This window comes from Gorilla gorilla, chromosome 5 (assembly GCF_029281585.2).
Source record: "Gorilla gorilla gorilla isolate KB3781 chromosome 5, NHGRI_mGorGor1-v2.1_pri, whole genome shotgun sequence".
NCBI lineage: Eukaryota > Metazoa > Chordata > Mammalia > Primates > Hominidae > Gorilla > Gorilla gorilla.
In genome coordinates this window covers 62,022,628-62,050,083 of record NC_073229.2, presented here as the reverse complement: position 1 = coordinate 62,050,083, position 27,456 = coordinate 62,022,628, and the positions used below count along the sequence as shown (strand labels likewise).

Sequence of the window (27,456 nt, the reverse complement as noted above, 5' to 3'; positions counted from 1 at the left end):
CTGGGATGCTTGGGAAGAGTTTCCCCACAGCCAGCCACATCGTCCTCCCTCACCAGCCCTGTTGTTACCCAGTCTACGATTCGCTAACAAGTTTTGTTCATGTGTTGAATACCAAAGAACAAAGGGTGTCCCTTGCTTTCCTCTTCTTTGTCCCTGTCCACTTCGCCATGCCTGCCATCACCATCCCGATTTTATATCCTTTCTCCCTTTCATTATGGTCTGCAAAAAGCCTATGGCTGGGAGAAGTCTATAAGAAGGGGCATTGGGTGCTCTATTCCTGACCAAAACCGCAAACCAGAGGGAGCGTGATCCCTTAACATGCCCTCTCCTTCTAAGCAGAGCTCATTAAAAATCTGCTCCCCAGTTCACAGAGAGCATTCACAAACTCTCACTCTCCTGTGAGCGGATGAAAGTCAGTGTGCACATTCTGTCAACAGGGAAGTGGCTTCAGTGACTCCCAAGGCCCGTCTACTCAGAGTCCTTGCTGCACTAGCTCCCTTTCTGCTCCAGAAATGGAGCAGGGATGTGATCTTACCCCTAGGACCTAAATCCAAAGCAGGAATCACTCCTGTGGATGGGCTTCCCCTGAGCTGGATCCTTTCAGTGTCAAGACTCAACGGCTTCCTGAAGACTTTCTAAATGGGAAAATCTCAAATGTTACACCAGCGTAGAAATTCCACTTTCTCTGCTGGGCACAGTGGCTCATACCTGTAATCCCAGCACTTTGGAAGGCCGAGGTGGGTGGATCACCCGAGGTCAGTAGTTCGCAACCAGCCTGGCCAACATGGTGAAAAACCTCGTCTCTACTATAAATTAGCTGGGCGTGGTGGCACATGCCTGTAATCCCAGCTACTTGGGAGGCTGAGGCAGGAAGATTGCTTGAACTCTGGAGGCAGAGGCTGCAGTGAGCTGAGACCATGCCATTGCACTCCAGCCTGGGCAACAAAAGAGAAACTCCGTCTCAAAAAAAAAAAAAAAAAAAAAGGGCTGGGCGCGGTGGCTCATGCCTGTAATTCCAGCACTTTGGGAGGCCGAGTCCAGCGGATCACCAGGTCAGGAGTTCAAGACCAGCGTGGCCACTCTGGTGAAACCTTGTCTCTACTAAAAATACAAAAATTAGCCGGGCGTGGTAGCGCGCCTGTAGTCGCCGCTACTTGGGAGGCTGAGGCAGGAGAATCACTTGAACCCGGGCAGCAGAGGTTGCCGTGAGCCGAGATCACGCCACTGCACTCCAGCCTGGGCGACACAGTGAGACTGTCTCAAAAAAGAAAAAAAAAAAAAAGAAATTCCACTTTCTCTTCCAGGAAGCCTTTCAGGAGACCGCCTACCTGTGTCCACAAGCTCCATCCTTTTCCACTCATTGACACTCACTAAGCCTCCACTGTGTGGAGATCCTGGGGATGCAGAGATGCATACACAGGACTGGGAGCCCTCAACCCACTGGAGGCTGCAGCAGCCAAGTGTGAACCATAGGAGGATGGGAGAAGCCGCAGAGGCCCTCAGCTCAGCTTGGGAAAGGGAGCCGTCTTAGGACCATGCCTAGCCAGGCCATGACGTGGAAAGCATGGAAAGGAACAGAGCCCCATTAGAGGAACCATAGCTCAGGAACCCCAAAGGGAAGCACAAGGAGTTGAAAGTAGCCCTGCAGATGGGGGTTAGGTCGCAGAGGGCTGCAAATGCCACTGGTAAGAAGTCCTGACCTTAAGAGTGAGAGAAGTGAAGGTTATTAACGACAGGCTTAAAACTATGTCTTCCAGACTGGGCACGGGTGGCTCACGCCTGTAATCCCAGACCTTTGGGAGGCCAAGGCGGGCGGCTCACCTGAGGTCAGGAGTTTTGAGACCAGCCTGACCAACATGGAGAAACCCCGTCTCTACTAAAAATACAAAATGAGCTGGGTGTGGTGGCACATGCCTGTAATTCCAGCTACTCAGGAGGCTGAGGCAGGAGAATCGTTTGAACCCAGGAGGTGGAGGTTGCGGTGAGCCATGATCGCGCTATTGCACTCCAGCCTGGGCAATAAGAGCAAGACTCCGTCTCAGAAAACAAAAACAAAACAAAAAAAAACTACACCGTCCGAAGCCTTATTCCCAGCCTTGGAACCAATTATGTTCCCCAGATGCCTTTTATTCCTCCATGAAACCTCCTAGGCCCAGCCCAACCTTCTGCGGTTGGAGGGTGGCCAGCTAAAGCAGGGATTAACAACCCAAGGTCTGCAGCTGGTGGGCCTGCTGCTTGTTTTTTGAATGACCTGTGGGCTAAGAAGGGTTTTTACACTTTATAATGGTTGAAAAAAAAATCAAAAGAGATATTATTTTGACATGGGAAAATTATATGAAATTTGAATTTCTGTTTTCATGAAGTTTTTTTTTTTTTTTTAGACGGAGTCTCACTCTTGTCGCCCAGGCTGGGGTGCAATGGCAGAATCTCAGCATACTGCGACCTCCACTTCCCGGGTTCAAGCGATTTTCCTGCCTGAGCATCCCAAGTAGCTGGGATTACAGGCGCCCGCCACCACGCCCGGCTAATTTTTGTATTTTTGGTGGAGACCGGGTTTCACCATGTCGGCCAGGCTGGTTTCGAACTCCTTACCTCAGGTGATCTGCCCGCCTCAGACTCCCAAAGTGCTGAGATTACAGTCGTGAGCCACCGCGCCTGGCCAATTTTAATGAAGTTTTGTTGAAACGTAGCCCTTGTCTTTGACTGCTTCTGCGACATAAAGTCAAAATCGATAGGTGTGACAGAGACCATAACGCTTGCAAACCCTAAGACATTTACTCTCTTGCCTTTTACAGAAAACGTTTGCAGACCCCTAAGCTACATAAAGCTCAGCAAAGTCTTGCAGGGAGCACAGAGACTCAGCCTGGACAGAGTCTCTGGGGTTCACAGAGGCCACGGAGGGGAGTTAAATAAAGCTCAGTGAACGAATAAAACAACTGAGGGTAACAGGACATCAGAGATATGAGCATGGAGAGTAGCTGTGGACCCTGAACCCCTAGAACAAGCAGCCTCTTAAGCTCAGTGCCTGCCAGGTGTGTCCCATTACTTTCTGGGCCTTCCCAGTTCCACGAGCCTTAGCTCTCTGAATTCCTGAGGGAATACCCTGGACTGACACCCTCCAATACTAGTGAGCCTGACATTCAGATGCATTGGACAATTGGGCAGGTCTGCACAGCCAGCATGGACTCCATCTCTTTGCCTCCATTTTCACATTCCACTAGAACACAAGGGAAGTCTCTTGCATAATTTTTGCTCACTGTATTGTTAGTATTGTTATTTTTTTGATGCCATAGGAAATGGACATTTTTGTTCATTTTCGGTTTCCCAGAGTTCAAAAAGCAATTGAGCAATTGAATTTTTGTTTATTGATTCAGCAAGTTGGTAAGCTAGCTTATTAATTCTTAATTTGTCTATAAAAGTTTGGTGTTTTATAGATACAACCATATCATCTGAAAACAATGACAGTTTGGTTTCTCCTTTTCTGATTCTTGTATCTCTTATTTCTTGTTTTAATGCACCAGCTAGGACCTGCAGAACAATGATGAGTGGAAATAATGATTCTGGGCATCCCTGTCTGATTCCTAATCAGAAAATGAAAGCTTCTAACATTTCACCATTGAACTTTTTGTTTGTTTGTTTGTTTGTTTTTTGAGAGAGGGTCCAGGGTCTTGTTCTGTTGCGGGGGCTGAAGTACAGTGGTACATAGCTCACTACAGCCTCAACCTCCCAGACTCAGGCGATCCTCCCACTTCAACCCCTGAAGTAACTGGGACCACCATGCCTGGCTAATTTTTTTATTTTGTAGAGACAGGGTCTCCCTTTGTTGCCCAGGCTGGTCTCAAACTCCTGGGCTCAAGTGATCCTCCCACCTTGGCCTCCCAAAGTGCTGGGAATACAGGCATGAGCCACCCGCACCCAGCTGAACGTATTTACTCTTTCTATTCCTAACTTGCTATAAATTAAAAAAAAAACCAAACACCGCCATGTCCAGCTAATTTTTAAAATTATCTGTAGAGACAGAGTCTTGTGCTGTTGCCCAGGCTGGTCTCAAACTCCTGGGCTCAAGCAGTCCTTCTGCCTTGGGTTCCCAAAGTGCTGGAATTATAGGAGTGAGGCACCATGCCCAGACTCTTACTATCTTTTCAATTTCTCTTCTATCTAAAGTACGTCTTCTGCCAGGCGAGGTGGCTCACACCTGTAATCCCAGAACTTTGGGAGGCCAAGGTGGGCAGAGGCCAGGAGTTTGAAACCAGCCTGGCCAAAATGGTGAAACCCCTTCTCTACTAAAAATACAAAAATTAGCCAGGCGTGGTGGCAGGCACCTGTAATCCCAGCTACTAGAGAGGCTGAGGCAGGAGAATCGCTTGAACCCTGGAGGCGGAGGTTGCAGTGAGCCAAGATCACGCCACTGCACTCCAGCCTGGGTGACAGAGTAAGACTCTGTCTCAAATAAATAAATAAATAACATTAAAAAATAAAGTATGTCTTCATTTCTAAAATTGTTTTTCACGTCTTATCTCTTTTTTCTTGTACAATTTCACCAAAGGTTTGCTTATATTTATATATTTGTTTTTGACTTTTTTAATTTGTTTATTTTATTTTATTTTATTTTATTTTTTTGAGACAGAGTCTCGCTCTGTCACCCAGGCTGGAGTGCAGTGATGCGATCTTGGCTCACTGCAACCTCCGCCTCCTGGGTTCAAGTGATTCTCCTGCCTCAGCCTCCCTAGTAGCTGGGACAACAGGTGCGTGTGCACGCCACCACACCCGGCTAATTTTTTTGTATTTTTAGTAGAGACAGGGTTTCACCATGTTGGCCAGGGTGGTCTGGAACTCCTGACCTCAAGTGATCCGCCTGCCTCAGCCTCCCAAAGTGCTGGGATTATAAGTGTAAGCCACCGTGCCTTGCCTAGTTCTGTTGTTATTGTTCTATTTTCTTAACTTTTGTACTTAACACATTAATTTCAGCCTTTCTGTTTTTCCAACATAAAGATTTAAGGCTACAAATTTCTCCTTGTGTACTATATTCCACAAATTTCCATAGATTACAAATTTCAAATAATATTCAATATTTTATTACAATTCAATTTTAAGGATTTTCTGATTTCTTATGGTATCTGACCAATTTAAAAGTGTTTTACATTTTCAATTATTTTTTATATACCCTTTAATTATGTTGTAGACATACAATGTGGTGTGTATGTTACTGGCTCTTTTGTATTTGAGACTTTTTTTTCTCTTTTTTTTTGAGACAGAGTCTCACTCTGTCGCCCAGGCTGGAGTGCAGTGGCATGCTGATGGCCCACTGCAGCCTCAACCTCCTGGGCTCAAGCGATCCTCCCACCTCAGCCTCCCAAGTAGCTGGAACTACAGGCATGTGCCACTAGGCCTGGCTGATTTTTAAATTTTTTTTGTAGAGATGGGGTTTTGCCATGTTACCCAGACTGGTCTCAAATGCCTGGGCTCAAGTGATCTGCCAGCGTCGGCCTCCCAAAGTGCTGTGATGACAGGCATGAGCCACTGTGCCGGGCCTGTATTTGAGACTTCGTTTGAAACTTTAGAAGGTGGTTAATATCTCTAAAGGCTCCATATGTGCTTGAGGGGAAAAAAAAAAAAAAAACACCTAGTCGTTCGGTTAAATTTTTTTTTTTTTTTTTTTTTTTTGAGACAGAGTTTCGCTCTTGTTGCCCAGGCTGGAGTGCAATGGCGCAATCTCGGCTCACCGCAACCTCCACCTCCCGGGTTCAAATGATTCTCCTGCTTCAGCCTCCCAAGTAGCTGGGATTACAGGCATGTGCCACCACACCCGACTAATTTTGTATTTTTAGTAGAGACGGGGTTTCCCCATGTTGGTCAGGCTGGTCTCAAACTCCCAACCTCAGGTGATCTGTCCGCCTCGGCCTCCCAAAGTGCTGGGATTACAGGCGTGAGCCACTGTGCCCAGCCAGGTTAAATCTATTAAATCAAACCTGTTAATTGTGTTGTTCAAAACAAACACACAAAAAACTACTTGCATGCTTTTGTATTTGAGACTTTTTTCTCTCTTTTTTTGAGACAGTGTCTCACTCTGTCGCCCAGGCTGGAGTGCAGCCCTTTTTTCAAGAAAAATATAACCTACTTGAAGGCTGCACAGGACATAGCTTGGAGAAGAGAGAGGCTGAAGGCAGAGAGACCAGTCAGGGGTGGGGAAGAGGAGGAGTATAAGCCTTATCTGAGGAAGAATGCTAGAATGTAGGGGCTTAAGGGGAAAGCAGGAATGGAGGACCACTCTAGGTTGGAGGTCAGCTTTAAGCATGTTGTAGGGCACCAAGGAAAGATATCTAGTAGGCAGAGGGGTATGTAGAAGAGGCCTGGGTTGCAGTCTTAGATCTACGCATGATGCTGATGGCTGAAGTCATGTGCAAGGACAAAAATCACTAGAGTGCAGTGAGAAAAGGGCCAGAAATTATGGTCTAAGACACTCCTGAATTGTAAATCAGACATTTAGTAACCTGCTATATTAATACACATATGACTATGTCTCACCTTTTTAAGGATTTATCAGTGGCCTAAGGGGTATGACTAAGTCCTACCTCGCTACCATTGTCAGCCTAGTCCAAAATGTCTGTCCTCCTTCTGTCATCATGCCCACCAGGCATCCCTTTTTCTCTTGGGCATTGTTCAGTGTTCCAGGCCCCTTCTGACTAAGAAGGTAAAACTTAACCCCAAATCAGTTCATCCCAGAGCAGATTATAGCCAGTGGAAAGTGCAGGGGGAAGGTGGCACTACAAACAACTCTGATCTACTTGACTGTTTTGCCTGCCACCTGGCCTGTCCCAGGATGAAGTCATTCCTTTTCAGCATGCAGGTTTCAGTGGGCTGGATTTCTGGGCCATTCACTGGCCTCACTTCCACCCCACACAGATGATGGAACGGTAGGACTGTGATAGTACTGCTGGGTGGAGAGGAGATCACACCCAGGAGGGGCCGAGGTTAGACATCAGGAAGGACTTTGCTGGTTTCACCTGGGCAAGATTATATGAGAGGTCAATGTCCCAGGAGGCTTGGGATCCCTGAGGATGTGAAAAGAGAAGACAAGAGTTGTGTCCAAAATAGGGGAGGAAGGTGGACCACATTTGCATTATGGTGCCACACCACATGATGCCTTGTATTTTTCCGTTCCCTTCACTGACTGGGAACTCTCATAGGGAGCGGAGGGAGAGAGAAGAGAGAGAAATATAATTATATTTACCTAGTGCTTTGCAGTTTACAGAATGTTTTTCCATCCTTTAACCTTTCAGATTCAATTTTGTGGAGTAAAATGAGCATAGCAATAGTCATCACTTTACAGGGTTATTGGGAAATCAGATAAGGCCATGTAAGACAGTGAGTACAGGGGTGGCTGGACCAAGTAGCGTTGTTATTCACTATCTCAGTGAATAACAAGTTTCACGACCCACGCGGTTGTCAGGGCAAGTGTGACTATCCCTGCCTTACAGATGAGTGGCGCCGCGACGGAATGAGCCTGGCTCAAGGTCACCCGGACACGGGGCAGTGGCGTGGGTCTGTCTGACACGCAGTCTGGTCACCCACCCGCCAGGACGCAGAAGCGCAGAGCAGTGGGGCCGGACGCCCGCCAGGGGGCGCGCGAGCCGGGTGACATCACCCGCTCCGCTCCTCGCGGCGGGATGGGGCAGGGGCCTGGTCCCCGTCGCACCTCTCGCCGCCCCCAGCCCCACGGTTCTCGGCTGTCCGCGAGGCTTAGGGACCCGCGTGGTGGTTCACGCTGGAAATATCTGGAGTAGGGGAAGTGAGGCTTTGGTCTCGAAGCTTCCGGGGACTGGAGATGCGGGGGAGGGGAATGAACGCAGGTGGGAAGGAGCCTGGAATAGGCTAGGTGGGGAAACGTGGGGTGCGGGGAGGGCCATCCTGAGGCTCATCCTGGTAACTGATAGCGCCACGTAGCTCTGGGGACCTCACCTCCTGCATCCATGCTCTCCCGCACTTAATTTCCTTAAGTCAACACATATGTCATCCCCTTGTAAGGACGAGGAGGCGGGGCCTAGGGGAGGAGTGACTAATCCGGGATCACAGCTGGTACAGGGCAAGCCCAGGAGAGAGGACAGAGGCCTTCGTGGGGCCCTGCTGACTCACATTTAGCGGTCACCCTGCAGTCTGTTGCCAGAATGCCAACTTGCTCACTTCCAGCGAGCACCAGGACTGCCAAGGCTGCAGAGGGCTCCGAGTGGGCACGTCCTCTCCCTGAGAGCATCTACACAGGAAGCCAGGACATACCGAGATGGGCTGGAGGGGTCCAGCCCGGACATAAGGCCATTGATGAGGTTGGGGCCAGAGGGAGTTGGGCGCTGCCCATTTCCACCCTCAGTGCCAACCTGCCCCAGGAAACAGTTGGTCCCCGAGGGTTTGGGGGGACACTGCCAACCAGGCCTCTGAGTCAGATCTGCTGGCTGACCTGGGGACTGCCACTCTTCCTGTGTGTGAAGACTTGGCTTCCAGGCAGGGCTTGCTGGACAAACAGGCCTATTTCCTTAAGGTGACTGCATTTTTCTGTTTACAACCATTTTGAATCACTGTCATAGTTTAACTCTAGTTAAACTTTAATTGGCGGCCAGGCGCGGTCATGCCTGTAATCTCAGCACTTTGGGAGGCAGAGGCGGGCGGATCATGAGGTCAGGAGTTCGAGACCAGCCTGGCCAACGTGGTGAAACCCCGTCTCTATTAAAAATACAAAAAATAGTCAGGTGTGGTGGTGCACGTCTGTAATCCCAGCTACTCAGGAGGTGGAGGCTGCAGTAGATCTTGGTGGGGCCAAAAAAAAAAAAAAAAAACTTTGGCCAGGCACGATGTCTCACGCCTGTAATCCCAGCACTTTCGGAGGCCAAGGCAGGAGGATTACCTGAGGTCGGCAGTTTGAGACAAGCCTGACCAACATGGTAAAACCCCATCTCTACTAAAAATACAAAATTAGCCGGGCATGGTGACGCATGCCTGTAATCCCAGCTACTTGGGAGGCTGAGGCAGGAGAATTGCTTGAACCCAGGAGGCGGAGGTTGTGGTGAGCTGAGATCGTGCCATTGCACTCCAGTCTGGGCAACAAGAGCGAAACTCCATCCCACCCCCAACCGCCAAAAAAAGAAAAAAAAAAACGTTTGGGTTCTCCTATCACATGCTCTCTGAGCCCTGGTTTTATATTGACTCCACCATGGTCTTTCCATATTCATCTCAAAGAATAGATATACAGATACATTCTGACTCAAAGATTATACCTGAGGCTTCATTTCTATTTTCCAGGATGGCTAACTTACTACGGCTCTTAGCTTTTCAACTCTTTAAAGCCCCAACATTTCATCATAAAAGATTAAACAAGAGGGACATTCCTGTGTTGCAATGGCAGCCACTCCAGGGACAGCAGCTGAATATTGACTGTTTTGAGCAGAAATGTGACATGGAAGGTGATGACCAGCAGCAAGTGAGGGCAGCCAGGGATACCTGGAGGATTTTCATGCTCAGCCCTCTCTACCTTACAGGCAGCAAGGTGCTAGCAGGAAAGTGGAGGACCCAGAGGAGGCCCCTGCTCCCCAAAGGGCAGGGGCCTGCGAGCGCCCACTTGGGGTCGGGAGCCATCCCTGCAGCTGGGTGGGCAGGAGACCTTAGGAGCTGCTTTTCCTAACCTCCTCACACCTTCCAGGTTTACCTGTGAAAACACTGAGGTCAGGAGAATGAAGAGACTGACATTTTTTAGCATTTGTGTTTTAAAATTTTGGGGAGAAAATATTCTAGTAATTTCCTTCAACATCAATTTAAGTACAGGAAGGGAGAAAGGAACTGTATCCCTAATAGTTTTTCCTCTCAAATCAGTGCTGGGGTTGAGAGGAACCTACTTAACATCCCCAGGGTCACAAGCAAGGCATGCTACCACACGGCTGGAGTGGGGCATGTGAAGACTGTAGAGATGAATTCCGCCTTGGGATAAGCATGTGCTGTCAAGCCAATATTTTCCAAGTACCTCTGGGAGGCAGGTATGACATAGCTTGAAAAGCCAAAACAGGAGTAAAAAGTACACCTTAACCTAAAAAACATGAGTGTGGTAGCTGGAGTAAGATAAGAACATGATAGAAAAGTCACAAAATTATGAAAGCTCTGAGGTGCAAAGAAATTGCACAAACTGGCTGTTGGTGGTGGAGGATCAGAAAACGCTCAGGACACAGGCGCATGCTCCAGAGAGCAAGCAGCACCTGCTAGATTCACTTTCAGATTATTCTTGTGGCCATGTGTAGGATGGACTGGAAGAGACGTGGAAGCCCCAATGGGCCAGGCAGGAGGTGGTAAAGCAACCTCAGGAAGAAATACAGAATCCTGAGGCACTGCTGGTGCTGAGGAAGGAAACCAATAGGGTTCTTTGGGGTTGGGTACAAAGGAGGACTGAGGACAAGAAAGAGCTCAGGTTTGTATGTTCAGCTTGACTCACTGCCAAACAGCACTGCAGATGGGGAAGGATACTCAGGGAACCCCTCAGCTTTTGAGCCTGATCCAAAAGGAATACCTTGTTTTCCAGCACCGCAGATAAGTACTCTGGTCTGACAAATGATTAATAGCATATGAACTTCAGTTCCCAGTGCCCTGGTATACTTAGCTACCCCATTAGGGCTTCAGAGCTGATCAAAGAGCCTTAAAAATGCGCTAACAGCCCTTAATGAGGCCTGAAGTTCTCAATTAAATTAAACTCCAGTGAGAAAGGAAGCGCTGACAAAGGTGCCAACTCTGTAGCCATCTGCTGGCCAGGGCTGAGTGAGCAGCCTGCGCTGAGAATTCAGGAATGTCTTCTGCCTTCTGGGAGGAGTCTGAGACCTGTGGGAGGGTAAGGAATGCAGATTGCAGGGGTGCTGCATTGTGGCCAGAGCTCTGGTCTCACTTCCAGTCAGGTCATTCTTGAGATGGGGGTCCCAGTGGTAGGGCCTTCTCCACTGAGACACTCATAGTTCCATATCAACCCACCCCTCCCTAGGCCAGAGTTTGTGTTGAGAAGGGAAGGGTTGGTTTCACTGTGCAGACACACAGGGCCCTTGTTCCCCAGGAAGTCTGGCAGGCTGAGCTTTGGTGTTAGGGCTGGGTGCCAGGTAGGGGAGAACCCTCAGGCCTCGGCCTCTTCCTGCCTGGTGGTATGGGAGTATGGCCAGGAGCTGGCCAGTTTTGTAGAGTTCATTGCTGGGGCTGGGGACAGAGTGGAGGGGCTGGCAGTGAAGACAAAGGAAAGATGGGGAGCTATCTCCATCCTCTGTCCTATGAAAGAAAGAATGAAGCAGCAAAGAAAAACCCGTTCTTAGTCTTGGCTAACAGTCTTGGTGTTCTGGTTCCAGGCCTGTCCCTCCCCTGTGGCCCCAGCAGGGGGCATTGCAGCCCCTCTGAGGCCAAGAGGACTACTCCCCACTCCTCCCCCTTGGACCCAGGTCCAGTCCTGGCCAGGGCCCAGCTGGGTCATGCTCATCTCCCAGACTCAGGCTGCCAGCCCTCTACCCACTCCAGGGCATGAAGCCACGGCTGGAGGACACAGGGAGCCATGGAGAAAAAAAACAAGAAAGGTTTATTTAAATCAGAGAGCCTCTGAAGGCACCTGGTTTCTGTCAAATATATTTTTAAAAAAGGCAGTAACGTGGCAACTGTACAGGGTGCATGATGGGTAAGAACAGGGCATGGGGAGTTGGGAGGGGGACATGGAGAGAACACAGAGGAGGAGGCGCAGGGGAGAATGGAGTATATCAGGTCAAACCATACAACGGTCAGACCCAGCTCCTAGCCACCCCAGGACAGGCAGACAGTCTGACAGACACGGACGCAGACACACAGACACATACACAGAGACACACGTGTTCTCCAAGCCCAAGAGCCTCCACTGGCCTGTACAAGCAGGGATCAGTCAGAGCCAAGAGTGGAGAAACTCAAGCAAATGCCGAGGCTACACCCCGTCCCTTGACTCTGAGCCCCAAGCCCACAATGTCCCCACTGTCCGTCCAAAGGCTCCCTCCCCAGGACCTGGAGATCCGGGCCCAGCACACGCCGTGGAAAGCAGAAGTCAGTTAGAAGAAAAAACCGCCAGACCACTCAGGATCACCCCTGGCAGAAGGAAGGGGCAGGAGGCAGACAGGGAGGGAGGCAGGCAGTCCTTCTGTCCATCCTTTGTCACACAATTGCCCGGAACAGGAAGGAGAAAACAGCCCCCAGTGCCAGACCCAGACACAGGAAGAAGGCCATGATGGCTCCTGCGGTCTCTGCCTCAGCCGGCTTCACTTTCCTAAGCGGGGAAGGAAGGGCAAGGCTACCTCAGAATGGCTGCACCCCAGCCCAGAGCCTCTGGGTGGAAGGGGGGGTGGGGTGGAGCAACTTGACTGTCGAACCTCATTCTGTTGATCAACCCATCCTAGCTGCCTAACCCTAACCTGGCTTCTCCTCCTTGAGGGAATGTGTATGGTGGGGTTGTCTTTCACTCCTTCCTGCAAGCCTGTCTCCACCTCCACCCAAGTAAGCTTGGCCCCCCCCCTCCACTACAGTCACTATCCCCTCAGCCTAGGAGCCCCTCCTGAGCCATCTCTCCTCTCAGCTCTGGGAGCAGGGACTCTCCTTTTACCCTCCCTCTACTGAATGTCCCCCACTGGAACTCTAGATCCTGTCTGATGCCACCAAGTTCCCTGCCAGCCCTACTCACTTGGGCCCGAAGCACATGCAGAGGCTGGCGAGGTAGCCGTTGGAGAAGGCAAAGGCAGCCATGAAGAAGATGAACCAGGCATCGTGCTCGAAGACCACAGTCAGGTAGCGGCGGGGCTTAATGTTGCACAGCAGCAGCAGTGGCACAAACACCAGCCGGGCCAGCACCAGGCTTGGCAGCCAGCGGCTGTCCTTCCCAGGCTGTGGGCACCAGGCAGGGCCTCAGCCCAGGCCGCCACCCCAGGGCACAGCCTGGCCCCCAAGGATCCATCTGGGGCCCCTCAGGACCTGAACTGAAACCTCAAAGCCTGGTTCTCCTTAGGGGGTTACTCTTGAAAGGGGCATGGTGGAGCCTTCTGGAGTGCTGGAAATATTCTACATCTCGATCTGGGCAGGTATGTGTATATACATATATTCATTAAGTTGTACACTTAAGACTTGTACTTAACTATACATAAATTATGCCTCGACTTTAAAACAAATGGTCCCCTTACTACCATACTTTCTTGGGTTCCCTCTCTGGGTCCAGGCTGGACTCTTACTTCCCACAGGGGCCTGGGGCCCTCTTCCTCCACTTACCCACATGAATACAGCTGTGAGGCTCCGGCCCAACCAGTCAAAGATATTGAAAGTCAAGAAACAGGACACAGGAATGAAGTAACGTTCTGGAAGAGGAGATGAACGGGTGGTTATCAGGCTCACAGAGGCAGGTATAGCAAGCCTAACCTTCACTGGGCCTCAGCTTCCCCAACAGTAAAATGGAGAAGATGCTTCCAGCCCAGGGAAGGGCAAATGGACCCAGGAAACGGGGAGAAGGTGACCCAGGCTCCCTCCCTTCCCCACTTCCAGCCCAACTCAAGATCCTGTCTGTTCCCATCCTGGGAACCTGTGGCATCCTCACCCCAGGTGCTGCTGCCTGCGATGCTGGACTTGACCTCAACAGTCACGGCTGGAAACATCCCAATGGTGATAGTGAAGATGAAGCAGACAGAGAAAGCCAGGACTGAGATCTAGATAGAAGGGGTAGAGTCACCCGAGTGCCTGTGTCTTCATGGTGGCTGTGCATTAAAGAACCACGAATCCAGGCCAGGCATGGTGGCTCACGCCTGTAATCTCAGCACTTTGGGAGGCCGAAGTGGGTGGATCACCTGAGGTCAGGAGTTTGAGACCAGCTTGACCTGGTGAAACCCCATCTCTACTAAATACAAAAAATTAGCCGGGCATGGTGGCATATGCCTGTAATCTCAGCTACTTGGGAGGCTGAGGCAGGAGAATCACTTGAACCCAGGAGATGGAGGTTGCAGCGAGTGGAGATTGCACCATTGCACTCCAGCCTGGGCAACAAGAGTGAAACTCTGTCTCAAAAAATAAAAGGAACCACGAATCCCCACCCCCGGCATGCACGCATGGGCACGCACGCACACACAAAAGAATCCAGGAGTGACCACTCTCAGGTCAGAAAGGGAGGAGATGGGTGGCAGGGGGAGGGAGCAAAAGGAGGAGAGAAAGAGGACAAGGGGTAGAAGATAGGATAACCTCCCCTACGTACATTTTTCAGGATGGCTTTGATAGAGTGGCTTTCATTGGTGGGCTGAGAGTTGGAGACTGAAACTCCAGACTCCTCTTTGCCTGCTCTTGGCTCCTCTCCTGCGGGATGGAAGAAATCTCCAAGTTGTGGGGAAGACAGAGCAACAGAAGACAACATAAACATTTCCCAAAACGGCTGGGATTACTTGAAAGTAGACGCCTCCTTAACCAGTCCCAGCCGTACTCTAACCCTAACCCAGACCTCGCCTCCAAATCCCTACAGCTCAAGACCCGGGGGCCTGGCCTCTCCCAGGAGCCTCAGGTCATGTTGCTCCTCACTCAAGAATCTGAAATTGCTTCCCACTGCCTTTAGTCCAAACACCTCAGGCATTCAAGGTCATCCAGGATCTGCCCCCATTTTATCATTGCCGGCCCTTATTTCCTATTGTCCCCCTCTCCCTGCTGTAGTCCTTCAGTCCTCCTCTGGCTCAGGGCTGCTAGCTAACACAGTGCACTCATCTTTGTTCTCTTTGCTCATGCTATCCCCCGCCTGGTATACCATCCTCCACCCCAGCTTCCTCAGGCTCTTCGGACCTTTGCTAATGAGGTCCAACTTGGTCTCCTGCTCCCCGGGTCCTTCAAGCTTGAGCTGCTGGTAGTAGCGGTAGAATTCCTATCAAGTAAGGGAGACGGGGGAGGTGGATTTAGAGGCAGAATCTCCAGAATCCCGGCCTCCTCCAAGTTTTGTCCTCAGAACACCCGTGGTCTGGAACCCCAGACCCCTATACCCCAAACCCCAGCTCCCTCCATTTACTCACCAGGCGGGGCAGGCCCAGGTAACAGATGATGGTCAAAATGATAACAGCACAGGCTGTGATAAAGTAGCCGAAGGCACTTTCTGATAGCTCCGAGCCACCTGGGGTGGTGTCAGTGATCAGAGACAGGCCCCATCCCCTCTCCCCACCACACCAGGGCACTGGGCAGGTAGATAGCTGGACTTACTGGCAATAGCGCAGATCATGGCCACGGAGGCAAAGAAGCCTGCTAGGCCCTGGCCACTCATGATGGGGGCCGTGTAGCTGGCAGGCAGAAGGCCAGCCAGACCAAAAAGGCTGCCCTGCAGGATGGCACCAAATGCTGGGGAAACAGGGTGGGCATGAGCAGGGGAGCTAGGGCTGGTGGTTGGGGGTGCCCAAGAAGACACATCCCTGTCATTCCTACTTTACTCTTGGTGAGCATTGAGGCTGAGCTGCCCTTCTCTCTGCCCCCTCCCAGCCCTGGTCCAGGCCCACTCAGGCCTCTGAATCCCAGCTGCTCACAGCATCCACTCCCTCCAGGCGGAGGCTGGGCTTCTCTCTGGCTAACGCTGGGTCTGAAAAAAGAGTGGGGGTAGTTGGGCATATATCCTCCCATAGGCCTCCTCCTGGCCCAGCTTACAATTAATGAGCACGATCTTGATCATGGTGATGACAAAGAAGGGCAGAGCATCCAGCTGCACCTTCACCAGGATGGCAGTGATCAGAAACACCAGCAGGATGGCCACCAGGCTGCCCAGGATCCGTACGGACTGGGGGATCCTGCCGGGAGAGGCCAAGGGTGGCAGAGACAAGTGGTCAAAGCTGGGGCTCAGTCAAGGGGGTGCAGGACGCAGTGAGGGTCAGGTTGGGGGCTGGGGAGGGGGTGGGCACTCACCTCTGATGCAGGAAGGAGTTGAGGTAGGTGAATAACAGCAGGGGCAGCATGGCACATAGGGTCATGACATTGTTGAAGATGGCACTGAGAGAGTTCCGCTCAGGCAAGGGTGCTGCAGGGGCGGCTGACGCCTGGGCGTCCTTGCTCAGTTCAGCAGTGACCAAGGACACATTCTGGGACATGTCCAGGCGGTTTGTGAAATACTGCAGGGGTTGCAGAGAGGAGTGTTGAAATCTCTTTCCCTGTGCCTACCAGCACAGAGTCAGACCCTGCAGGCACAGTGGGCACTGCCCCATGGAGCCCAGTCCCTCCAGCCTCACCTGAGTGGCCGTCATGAAAAAATTCCACGGGAGCAGCGTTCCCAGACCCAGCATGAAGAAGATAAGCCAGACAGCTTTGTATCTGCAATGGAGGAGGAAAGATGGGCCAAATGACGCACCATCCTGCCGCACTCCACAATGAGCCCCAGGAAAGCCCCTGTCCACCGTCAGTCTCTCTAGGTCCCAGGGCACAGGGTGTCTGTGTTTGTGTCCATTTGCATGTGTCCTCTTATGGGTTTGGGGGGAGAAAAGGGTACATTGCTCGTTGGAATTCGGGGTGGGGATGGGGTCAGGGTCATAGGACTGAATGGCATGGCTGACAGGACCATGGTTATCAGCCCTGGAAGGCTCGGGGGACTCTGCAGGCTGGGAACCAGTGTGACCCACACATCCGGAGATGGTTTTGGAAATCCTGCCGAAGGGCAGGGGGTGGGTGGATGAGTGAGAAAGCAAGCAACAAGTGTCTTCCACTCCCACCAGGCAGGCTGGAAGTAATTATGCTGTCTGGTCAGGGACTGTGTTACTCCCCAGAGAGGATTCTGAAGTTAAGAAACTCCCATACTATTCTGGACCTACAGGGCAGGTGGGCAGGGTGCCTCAGGGCCGCTGTGAAGAGAGGGCCTTAGAGCTGTTTTCTTCCTGGCCAAATAGAACTTTGTAGTTCATACCACCCAGGGCAGGCCAGGAGGTATGGGGCCACTGGAGGTCATCTGGGCCTCAGGGTGTAAATAAGGACTGTCAACCTTTGGCCAGGGCAATGCCCCAAGCCCTATACCTCAAGGCCCTTCCAGGTCACGCCAGCTTCTCCCAGATAGGCCTTGCCTGAAAGCTGAGTAACCCCAGCCCGGCCCATGTAGATCTCCAGTTGGGTTTGCACACCCTCCCCAGAGCCAACACCAGCTCTCTTCAGAGATGGCAGGGATAAAGCCCAAGGCAGTGAGAAGACAGGCCTGGCCAGAGTGCAGGAGCCTGGACCGCTGGCAGGCCTCATACAGGGATGGCGTGGTGAGCACACCACGTGAGCAGGTCTGAGTTAATGCAACTGCAGCCCCCCCAACCCCCTCACATACATGCTTCCCTTGGAGAAGCTAAAGGCTTGATTCGGAGGCCCAGAGCAGAAGGAAAAACTCCCAAAGTCACATAGGGGTTGGGGGGAGTACGCTGGGAAATGACTGAGCTGTGCAATAAGGCAAATGGAGCCGGCGAGGCCTTCAGGGAACTGCCCACAGGAGAGCCGAGGTGGGGACAGAATGGGCAGGCAGCCTGGGAATGGAGCACAGGAGGCAGGGAAGCAACCTGGGGCCTGGACTTACTGCCATGCCTCCTTAAATTCCCTTACTTCTAGATCCACTTCCTGGGAAGTAGATACTTTTAGCTTATTTTACAGGTGGAAAAACAGTCCCAGAAAGATTAAGCTACATGCTCAAAGCCCCCACAGGCAAAAGTGGCCTAGTTTCATAGCCTTTGGCACAGGAGGGAGATGGGGTGGGTAGGGCAGACGTGATGGGTTTCTGGGGCCTGAGTTGGAGGGCAGGACAGAGCCTGACGCTTTGAAGGAGCTTTGGATCTCAGGGATCACTTCCTCAGCCTTCTTGGGTCCCAGATCCCTTTGAGAAATTGAATTAAGCTACAGCCTCTTCTTCCAAAATACATATTCACAGTCATAACTGCAAGTCTAACTTGATTGGGAGTTCACAGGCTCCAGAGGCAGGGAACTAAGAGGAAGATCAGATCAAGAACCAGGGTGGGCCAGGTCATCTAAGGCAGAGGCCCCAGGGCAGTTCTGCCAGATGTGCATTGGAAGGAGGGGTGCAGCCAAGTATCTCCCCACAGTGGTGGCGGGAGGAGCCGGAAGCCGCTAACTGGCTGGAGAGCAACAGTGGAAACACAGACAGGCCAGGGAAGGACTGCTGCCCACGCACCCTGCCCTTCCCGCAGACACCCCAGCCAGCACCCAGCCAAGGCACAGGGGGTCCCCGCCCCTGATGCAGACCTGACTCATAGCTACTGAGTCAGGTAGGCTGGAAGGCCAGCCAGCAATGGCAACCCCCAATTCCAAAGGACACCACACCCAGCTCCCTGAAAACCCATTCCCTGGATCCACAGCCCAGCCCCTTACCCCTTACCTGTCCTGAGGCTGGTGACTGGTTGTCATGGTGATGGTGTTCTCAGTTTTCCCTGGCTGACAGCTCCCTCCCTCAGGGGCCTGCTGGGGGCAGGAACAGTGTAAGGCCCTGTCTTGGCCCTGCCACAGGCCTCCTCAGGCTCTTAGGGGGAGAGGGGGCAGGGCTGACAGAACACGCCAGTGGAGGAGTCCAGTAAGACCCCCTCTGCACCCTGCCCCTCAGGACGACTCAACTTGACCCCCACCCAGCCCCCTGGCCCAGCAGGCCAGTCCTGCGCGGCCCCGCTGCCTGCTCAGACTCTACCTGGCTCCCGGCCTGGCCGCTGCCACCGCTATTTTTATCCAGCAGCCGAAGCAGTTTATAAGCTGGGAAACAGGAGGGTGGAGAGCAGGAGGGAAGGAGGAGGAAAGATGATGGGAGGGAGGGAAAGACAGTCAAAGAAGGCAGGCAAGAGGACGAGAGGGGTCAGGGACAGTGATGACAAGGGAAGGAGGGAGACAAATGGAGGAGACACAGCAAAGAGGTCGGGGGAGGAGGAGGAAGGACACAGAACAGGCAGATCTGCAGCAGCTGCGACAACATCGATGATGACTGAGGTCAAACCAGAGGCTCCCCAGGCCCCTCTCCGCAAGTCTGGTCTCTCCACCCTCCCTGGGGAGCCCCTGGATTCATGGCTAGAGTGGGGCTGTCCTCTCCTGAAGGCACCCCAGATTCCAGTCTCTCTGCTGTTGGCACCTTAACCTTTCTTTCCAGCCACTGCCCAGGGGCTTCCTAGTTGCTGGCCGGTTTTCCAAGAAAATATTTCATAATGGATGTGGGGGCACAGCCTTTCCCCCTCCCCCCTCCCGACCCCAGGGTCACCTAGTCCTCCTTTAGTTCCTCTCTCTGTCACAGGCTCCTGTCCGCTTCCCCTTTCTAAGAGTGACCTTGAAAAGAAGATTGGAGGGGTGGATCCCAAAGCACCTATCCTTCTCCCTCAGCATCCCTCTCCTGCTCCCGATTTGTGTAGGGGGAGACCCCCTGGCACCAGCAGATTAAACAGCTTTCCCACTGGGTGGCATGGGAAGCCAGGCAGATGTGCACTGACACATTCCCCACACTCAGGCCTAGCTGGGCCCAGGCCTTGCTGTTTGGGGTGAAAGGACAGCTTCCCTTCCCTCCCTTTCTGGGCACTCACCAGGTGCCCAGACTGGCCAGCAGAAGGGTCAGAGCAGAGCAAGCCTGGGCAGTCCCTAGGAGGTGCTCCTAGTTCAGGCTCAGGCAGCGGGCCTTGTCCACGGGCTCCTGGGTGCGGATCCAGAATGAAAAAGGTGGCACAGGGCGTATCAGGAGAGAGTCCCTCAGGCTTCATGGGGCCCCATTCTGAGAAGCCTTGCAAGCAAAGAAGCAGAAGCACACCCAGGAGATAGAAAGCCACCCCTGTCGCTCGGGAGATAAGAGAACAGGGAGTCTCAGCAGGGGAGCTCTCGCAGGTGCAGCATTGCTTCTGGCCCCACTCAGACAAACAGAAGCAGCTGGGCACCATGAGACCTTCCACGGGCTCTCCCACCTCCCTGTAGTTCCTCTCAACCCTCCCCAGGGAAACTCCAAGCTCTCAGAGGTCCTCCTCAGCCCCTCAGCCCCACACCTCCAGATGGAGGCAGAAGGATTCCTCCAATCAGGCCTTCGACAAATATTTACTGAGGACCTGTGCATGCTAGCCAGGCACTGTCCTAGGCACGAGGGGTGAATAATCATATTTACATTTTCTAGAGAGATGAAGGCAAGAGGGCATTACTGGAGTGGGGGTGGGGGAAAGCTTCAGGTCTCAGGTTTTTTCTTTTTTTTTTTTTTGAGATGGAGTTTTTGCTCCTGTTGCCCAGGCTGGAGTGCAATGGCATGATCTCAGCTCACTGCAAATTCTGCCTCCCAGGTTCAAGTGATTCTCCTGCCTCAGCCTCCCAAGTAGCTGGGAATACAGGTTCCTGCCACCACCCCCGGCTGATTTCTGTATTTTTAGTAGAGACGGGGTTTCACCATGTTGACCAGGCTGGTTTCGAACTCCCGACCTCAGGTGACCCACCCGCCTTGGCTTCCCAAAGTGCTGGGATTACAGGCATGAGCCACTGAGCCCTGCCTAGGTCTCAGGTTTTCTATTAGGTAGTAGGGACGCTTCCTCTAGGTTCTTACTTCATACCCGCATACCCTGTACTCCACCCCACAGGCAAGATTCCTGGCAGTTAAGAGCAGGTGTAGCTTCAAAGCAGATGGGGGCCTAGGATGGGGAGAATAGCTCCTGTTCTCCTGGGTAAAACTGGCTTAGGCTTAGAGAAGAAGTATTTATTTCTTCCCTGGCCCCCTGCTACACCCCCTGCTCTCTCTGTTCTCAGGAGTTCCCATACCAGTCTTGGGCACAATTCAACTCCAGCGCTCTCCTCCTGCCCATATCCTAACATTCAGCTGGCCAGCCTTCGTGTTTTGCTTTTGTCTGCCTTTGCCCAGCGGCAAACAGGGATCTGATACCAGCTCAGAGCATCTGGTGTCCCTCCAACTATGCCTTGGCCTGCTGAGGTGGGCCCCTGAAAGCAGCCACCAAATTGAGTACCTCCCTGCCTCCAGACTCCCAACACCTCTCCTGCAATTCTCCACTCCCAGGATTTCATATGGGGCTAGCCACTACCTGCAGATCTCTTGTCTTTTCTTCACAACCACCCATAAGCTAGTACTAGCACTGAATAGATGGGGCCAGCTGAGGTTCAGAGGGGTTGAGTCACTTGCCTGAAGTCACAGAGCTGGTGAGTGGAGGAGCTAGAATCCATATTAAACGATCAAGCTCCTTTTGGAATGGAGAGAGGTATAAGAGCTGCTTCTCAATTAGCCCTGTAGACTGGGAGGTGGGGGGAACTCTGATTCAACTAAAGGGAAAAATGAGGTGGAGACCAAGATCATTCCCAGCCTGACTTGAGTGTCAGGCACCTCAGCCCCGCCCCATCACACACATCCTGGCATGGGGAGCTTACACAAGCAGGAGGAAAGTTGGAGGGTCTGGAGGCCACCGAGAGGAGTAGGCAAAGGGACTACCACAGGGCTGCAGAGAGACCCCTAGAGGTGTGAGGGCAGGGTTGGAGCCAGCCTTGACCTACGACTGCTCTCTCCTGGTAAGCAAAGCCGAGGACTGTGTGTCTTCACCCTCTCATATACCCTCACAGTAAATCAGTAACTGAGGACGTGCGCAGGAAGGAGACGCCAGGGATACGAGGTTAGCCAGTAAAAGACCGGGGTTAAAGAGACAGCCCCGCACCTCCGCTCGCGAGCCTCCATCCCCATCCCCATACCCCTCCGCCAGCGCAGTCAGCGGCACGGCCCCTCCCTGATACCGACCAGATCGATGGGGATCACCCGTCCACTCGCCTGCCCCTTGCGGAGGTCAACGTGACCGCAGCCTGTTTTAGGCCCGGGAGCCAGGCCGCCCAGCCCAGCTTGGGTCCCGGTCCCCGCAGGGTCCTCAGGCTCCCTGGCCCGTGTGCGCCACGTGCTGCGCGGCTCCGCACGCTCCGCACTGGGGCCCCACCCGGCGTCCCTTCTCCGGGCTGCGGAGCCGTCAGGCCCGGCCTCCCTGCCCTCCGTGGCAGGCGGGCAGCGGCGTCCTCCGCCCCGGCAGTCCCCAGTCCCCGGCCCCGGGCAGCACCTGCCGCAGAAGCACTGCTCCCGCGCTGAGATCCGCGCGCTCTCGCTGCAGCTTCCCTCTCCCGCCGGGGCACATTCAAACCCGCCCTCCGCTGAGCCCGCCCCGCCCTGTGCCCACTGCCACCTCCCCGACGCCCGCGGCCCCGCCCCCGGCCCACCCCTGCCACCCCGCGGCGACTCCGCGCGCTCCGCCGCTCCCGCCCCGAGCCCCCGCGCCCCCAGGGCCGCCTGGTCGTGTTATTTCGGTAGATAGGACCTCTTTGGGCCCTGCCACACCAAGGCTGTCTGTCCATCGTGTGGGGTACATGGGGCTGGAGGGTACAGCCACACATTAAGGACCTGCGCAGACTCCCATAAAATCCATCTCGGGACTGTTCCATTTACACACCCGCTGCTCAGACCGGCCCCGACGCCCCACGGCCCACTCCACCTCAGATATTCCGTTATCCCTTCCCAAGCCCTGCCCACGGCGCGCTTCCTCCACACTGCACCTTTTTCCTCCCAGCGCCCTCCCTTTCAACGCCCCCTTCTTTCTTTCAGTCCCCCTCCTCTTCTTTTCCTTCAAAACTGCTTCTGTCTCCACTGCCCATTTTCTGTGACCAGCATGATGGGTTTTCCCATCCCTGACACATCCAGTCCCAGCCACAGACGGGCAAACACCACACCACCCACAACTTTGACTTGGAGGGGGTATGTGCCTCTGCCTGTGCTTGTGTGTGCGCGCGGAGGGGGACAGGGGCAAAGCCCTCCAGCTCCCTCATAATTCACCCTTTCTAAATCCAGCACTTTGGAAAACTGAGGCACAGGTGGGAATGGGAAGAGAAAAAGCCAGGAACAGCCTTATATCCTCAGTGAATCCTATTGTCCCAGCCATCCTGAGAGGCGGAAGCCTTGCTGAGTACGTCTTCCACTAGCTAAGGAGGAAGGTGTGGGCGTGCTGAGGGGTGGTCCAGCAAGTCCCTCCAAGGGAGGGGGAGGGAGGCCCTCTCTTTGGTCTGGCAATAAATGGGGTGGGGTGGGGGGCACTCCCTGCCCTTCCAGCAGTACTCAGTGCTAGAGGATGATCCTAAGGCTGGAAAGGTCCTGAGGAGAAAATCCAACCCACGCTGCCCACCCCATGCCCACTGACCCGAAGGGCTTGTCCCCTAGAGAAGCCACAGACACTGAGGAGAAAATCCAACCCACGCTGCCCACCCCATGCCCACTGACCCGAAGGGCTTGTCCCCTAGAGAAGCCACAGACACTGATTAACAATTGGCAGTACCTCACATCATAGGGATAAGGTAGTCCTACCCTGTCCCCAGAGAAACAGACAGGGCCCTAAGGAGAGAGGTGGCTTTTCTAATTAGGGTCAGTGGCTCTCCCCAAGCTACTCCAGAATGGGTGTCCCCAGCCTTCTGTTTCCATGCCCCACAGAGATGACACACATATTCCTTCCCAACCCTCCCCCACCCCACCCCCATCCCCCACATCCCCGCCAGCCCTAACCAGAGGGCAGGAAGATGGGTTTAGGTGGTATTTTTCTAGGCACAGCCTCATGACTTGAGAGTGGCTTCATGTCTGTCCACAACCCCCTAATTCCTGCCCTCATGTTTGTCCAGTCTCTCTCTCTTCCTCTCCTAGCCCTCCTCTCCCCTCTGCCTTGGCCCCCTTCCTCGCTCCCCACCCTCCTTTCCTGGTCTCTGGGTCTGTGGGGGTGGCAGGGCTAGTGGTCAGAAGATCTGCCAGGCATGGCAAGGCTGGTGGCCAGTGGCTGCAGTTGTGTACAGAGGGGGCTGGAGATGGAAGAAAACTGGAGGGAAGTGGTGAGGGTCTCAGGCCAGACTGGGAAAGTCTGGTTCCTCTCCCCACCCAAACTGGGGCCCTGCCAGCTCGGTGGATGGCAACAGCCAGGGCTGTTATTGTTGGAGAGAAGTCCATCTGGCAACCATCCTGCTGGGCCCCTAGCCAACACCCACACCCCTCTGTAGCCACCTCCCAAGCAGAGGTTGCTGGGTGCCAGGGCCCCCTGCTGGACAGCCTGGGAGCCCCAACTTACACAGGCCTTGCCTGGAGTTTTTCTAGCCAGGCCTTGCCAGCTCTCTTCAGTCTCTGCCTGGTCTTCTGGCTTCTCTCCCTCCCTGAGCTCCCTCAGGTCCCTGTCGAAGGGGTGGGGTGGGAAGGGTTGGTCCTGCTGCACCTCTACTCTACACCTTATTCACCACCCTATACGGGACCGTGGCTTGGCCCAGACTCCCTCCCCAACTTGGCAGGCCCCATGCATGCCTCACCACCTCACACACAGTCCTCTCTCTCCCCAGGCATGTGTCCTCTCAGCTGTCACCAACAAGTCATGTGTGTTTGCTGGAAGTGTGTTTGCTTGGCCTGGGGGTTGGTAACCAGCACATGTCTCATGACTGTCTGTGTTCTTAGTTGTGTTTGTGACTGTATCTCCATGGCCTTGTGACAGGGCTGGGACTAGGGAGAGGCCAGTGAGGCACTTGCCAGGGGTGTAAAATGTAAGGGGGAGCCAAAAAACTCATGAATCAAGATAAATTTTAGGCCAGGAGTGGTGGCTCATGCCTGAAATCTCAGCACTTTTGGAGGCCGAGGTGGGAGGATCACTTGAGCCCAGGAGTTCAAGACTAGCCTGGGCAACACAGTGAGACCCCATCTCTACAAAAAAAATTAAAATAAATTAGCCAGGCATGGTGGCTCGAGCCTGTGGTTCCAGCTACTCCAGAGGCTGAGGCCGGAGGTTCACTAGAGCCCGGGAGGGTGAGGCTGCAGTGAGCCATCATCCTGCCATTGCACTCCAGCCTGGGCAACAGAGCAAGACCTTGTCTGAAAAAACAAACAAACAAAGATACATTTTAATGTAATCAAAATAAGTTTGTTTGTTTTTTTTTTCTTTCCTTTAAGATGGAGTCTCACTCTGTCACCCAGGCTGGAGTGCAGTGGCGTGATCTTGGCTCACTGCAACCTCCACCTCCTGGGTTCAAGCGAGTCTCCTGCCTTAGCCTCCTGAGTAGCTGGGATTATGGGCACGTGCCACCACGCCCAGCTAATTTTTGTATTTTTTTTTTTTTTTTAGTAGAGATGGGGTTTCACCACGTTGGTCAGGCTGGTCTCGAACTCCTGACCTTGTGATCCGCCCACCTTGGCCTCCCAAAGCACTGGGATGACAGGCGTGAGCCACCGCGCCCAGCCCTTACCAAAATAAGTTTTAATGCAATGTCTACAAATCAAGACCCCATGATGCCAAGTGCAGTGGCTCACATCTGTCATCCCAGCACTTTGGGAGGCCAAGGTAGAAGAATCACTTGAGCTTAGGAGTTCAAGACCAGCCTGGGCAATACAGGGAGACTCTGTCTCTTAAAAAAAAAAAAAAAAAAAAAAAAAAAAAATTAGCTGAGCATGTTGACGCATGCCTGTGGTCCTGGCATTTTGGGAGGCTGAGGTGGGAGGATGGCTTGAGTCCATGAGGTCGAGGCTGCAGTAGGCTGTGATCGCACCACTGCCCTCCAGCCTGAACAACAGAGCGAGACTCGGTTTTTGTTTTTTTTTAAAGACTCCATGATGAATAAAACATCAAGATTTTTTAAGTAAAGACAGGTGTGTTCACAGGGTGGGTACTGGCTCGGGGTTCGAGAAGACTAAATTCTTTGTTCAGTTAGGTCTGGGCTGGTCTTCTAGGCTAATTTTCCAGACCTCTTCCCCCTACCCTATGTTCCTGGGACATCTGTAAGTGGCTGGGGAGTTTGGGGAGGCAGTCATCTAATAATGGCCTTCGAAGGCCCAGAAAAGTGGCCCCGCATCCAGAAACCAAAGATTCTGACTCCCCTGAGACACTGTAGCCCAGCAGGTCCCCCTACTGGCCCCCTGTCCCGCCCGGCAGCGTGAGAACGGCGCAGACCTCGCCCCCACCCCACCCCACCCCGCCCCGCCAGGCCCCCCGGCCCCGCCCCGCGCACCTGCTGAGACTTTGGAGTGAGCATCCGGACTTGGTGGGGGAAGGAAATTCCCAGGCCTGCGGGCCCCTAGTTCTCTCCCTCGTCATCTCGGGGCTGGGGCCATAGCCACAGCTGGAGAGCGCAGCCCGCGCCGGGCCTGACCGGTGTGGGCCGCCGGGCGGAAGAGAGGCTGCAACAGGCGACCCCAGCGCCCGCCCAGAGCTCCGCAGCCGGCTGCGTCCAGTCCTCGCGGCTCAGGGGCGGGGAGACCAGAGCCGACTCAGTGGGAGGGGCCCTTCGGGCCTGGGACTGGCGGCCGGCGCCTTTGGGCACCCGAGGCTCCGGAAAGGGACGGGGTTAGGGGCCCAAGGGCTCTGACCCCCTTCTCTCTGCCCCTCCCCCTAGGTCGCCTCCCTGAGACCTGGGAGCACGTGCACTGGCTTTGAAGACTCCCGAAGGAAACCGATGGGGTAGTGAGCAGGGACGGCGTGCGGCAGGCAGAAAGCCCCGCAGGGCTGGGGGTGGGGCGCATAGCTCGGGGCTCACTTCTTTCCCAGCCAAGCCTTCTGACGGTTGTGGGGAGGGGACTGGAATCCCAATTGGGTCCTGTACTCCTCACTGTCCTCGTCTGAACCTAGATAAAGCCCAACAGTCACCCAGAGAGAGAGAATTATTGCCTGGGAACAATAAGCAAATTATCCGGAGGCTGGGATGCAAATGTGTCTCTTTTTTTTTTTTTTTTTTTTTTTTTTTTAAGACGGAGTTTCGCTCTTGTTGTCCAGGCTGGAGTGCAATGGCGCGATCTCGGCTCACTGCAACCTCCGCCTCCCGGATTCAAGCGATTCTCCTGCCTCAGCCTCCGTAGGAGCTGGGATTACAGGCATACGCCACCACGCCCGGCTAATTTTGTATTTTTAGTAGAGACGGGGTTTCTCCATGTTGGTCAGGCTGGTCTCCCGACCTCAGGTGATCCGCCTGCCTCGGCCTCCTAAAGTGCTGAGATTACAGGCGTGAGCCACCGCGCCCTGCCCAGACTGCACTTTCTAACTGTGTTTCCTTAAGCATGTTGACTCTTCTGAGGCTCTTACTTGACCCCTGAGGGGCCTCCCACTAGGGAGGAGGAAATGATGAAGTCAGTTCTTAAGGCAACTCACCCACCCCTAGTCTCTTCTAGGGTGGGATGACCCTCAAGGGGATGCATTTCTGCACTGCCTCCCTGGGTGGCCTCCCACCCAGTCTCTTAGCAAACGTATCACCCCTCTTCCCACCACACTAGCTGAGAAGTCCTCAAACTCGCTGGAGGATATTTTCCTCCCTACTGTGAGCTAGCCAGGCAAACTTCCTCCTAGATGGACTCAAGCCATTTCTGGGTCACAGTGTGACATACTGACCGAAACTAAGCAGGGGGAAACAACTTCCAGGCTGTGAGGACTGAAACCACAATGGAATAGGTAGCAAAATAAACCCTTGTACAATTGTCCATCTCTCCTCTCC

The 27,456-nt window shown here is 53.4% G+C and overlaps 1 protein-coding gene across 38 annotated transcripts; it reads right to left on the bottom strand.

Annotated features, from left to right (window-relative positions):
* Positions 1–10,571: 10,571 nt before the first annotated feature.
* Positions 10,572–26,534, bottom strand: SLC29A1 (solute carrier family 29 member 1 (Augustine blood group)). Of its 38 annotated transcripts, XM_055389759.2 has the most exons (15): positions 21,364–21,669; positions 21,122–21,258; positions 19,542–19,648; positions 18,365–18,444; positions 16,239–16,320; positions 15,919–16,121; positions 15,664–15,803; positions 15,229–15,363; positions 15,045–15,142; positions 14,821–14,899; positions 14,249–14,346; positions 13,601–13,709; positions 13,279–13,364; positions 12,701–12,900; positions 11,563–12,289 (listed from the first exon to the last, which is right to left on the bottom strand). In XM_055389759.2, the coding sequence occupies exons 4-15, from the start codon at positions 18,391–18,393 to the stop codon at positions 12,178–12,180; spliced, it is 1,371 nt and encodes a 456-aa protein (XP_055245734.1). In that variant the 5' UTR covers positions 18,394–18,444; positions 19,542–19,648; positions 21,122–21,258; positions 21,364–21,669; the 3' UTR covers positions 11,563–12,177. The 38 variants fall into 38 exon arrangements, with proteins under 38 accessions (XP_055245714.1, XP_055245729.1, XP_055245727.1 ...); XM_055389739.2 differs by lacking the exons at positions 11,563–12,289; positions 19,542–19,648; positions 21,122–21,258; positions 21,364–21,669 and adding exons at positions 10,572–10,848; positions 24,069–24,168; positions 25,984–26,222; XM_055389754.2 differs by lacking the exons at positions 11,563–12,289; positions 21,122–21,258; positions 21,364–21,669 and adding exons at positions 10,572–10,848; positions 25,984–26,081.
* Positions 26,535–27,456: the final 922 nt, after the last annotated feature.

What these genes read in the sequence shown, in the direction of transcription:
- SLC29A1 (XM_055389739.2), bottom strand. Translation starts at nt 26,069, where the DNA reads ATGACGAGGGAGAGAACTAGGGGCCCGCAGGCCTGGGAATTTCCTTCC. An exon ending in TCACAGCTGTATTCATGTGG is followed by an intron (nt 12,901 to 13,278) that starts GTAAGTGGAGGA and finishes TGGTGCCCACAG; the next exon opens with CCTGGGAAGGACAGCCGCTG. An exon ending in TGCATGTGCTTCGGGCCCAA is followed by an intron (nt 10,849 to 12,700) that starts GTGAGTAGGGCT and finishes ACCCTCCCACAG; the next exon opens with GTCTCAGACTCCTCCCAGAA.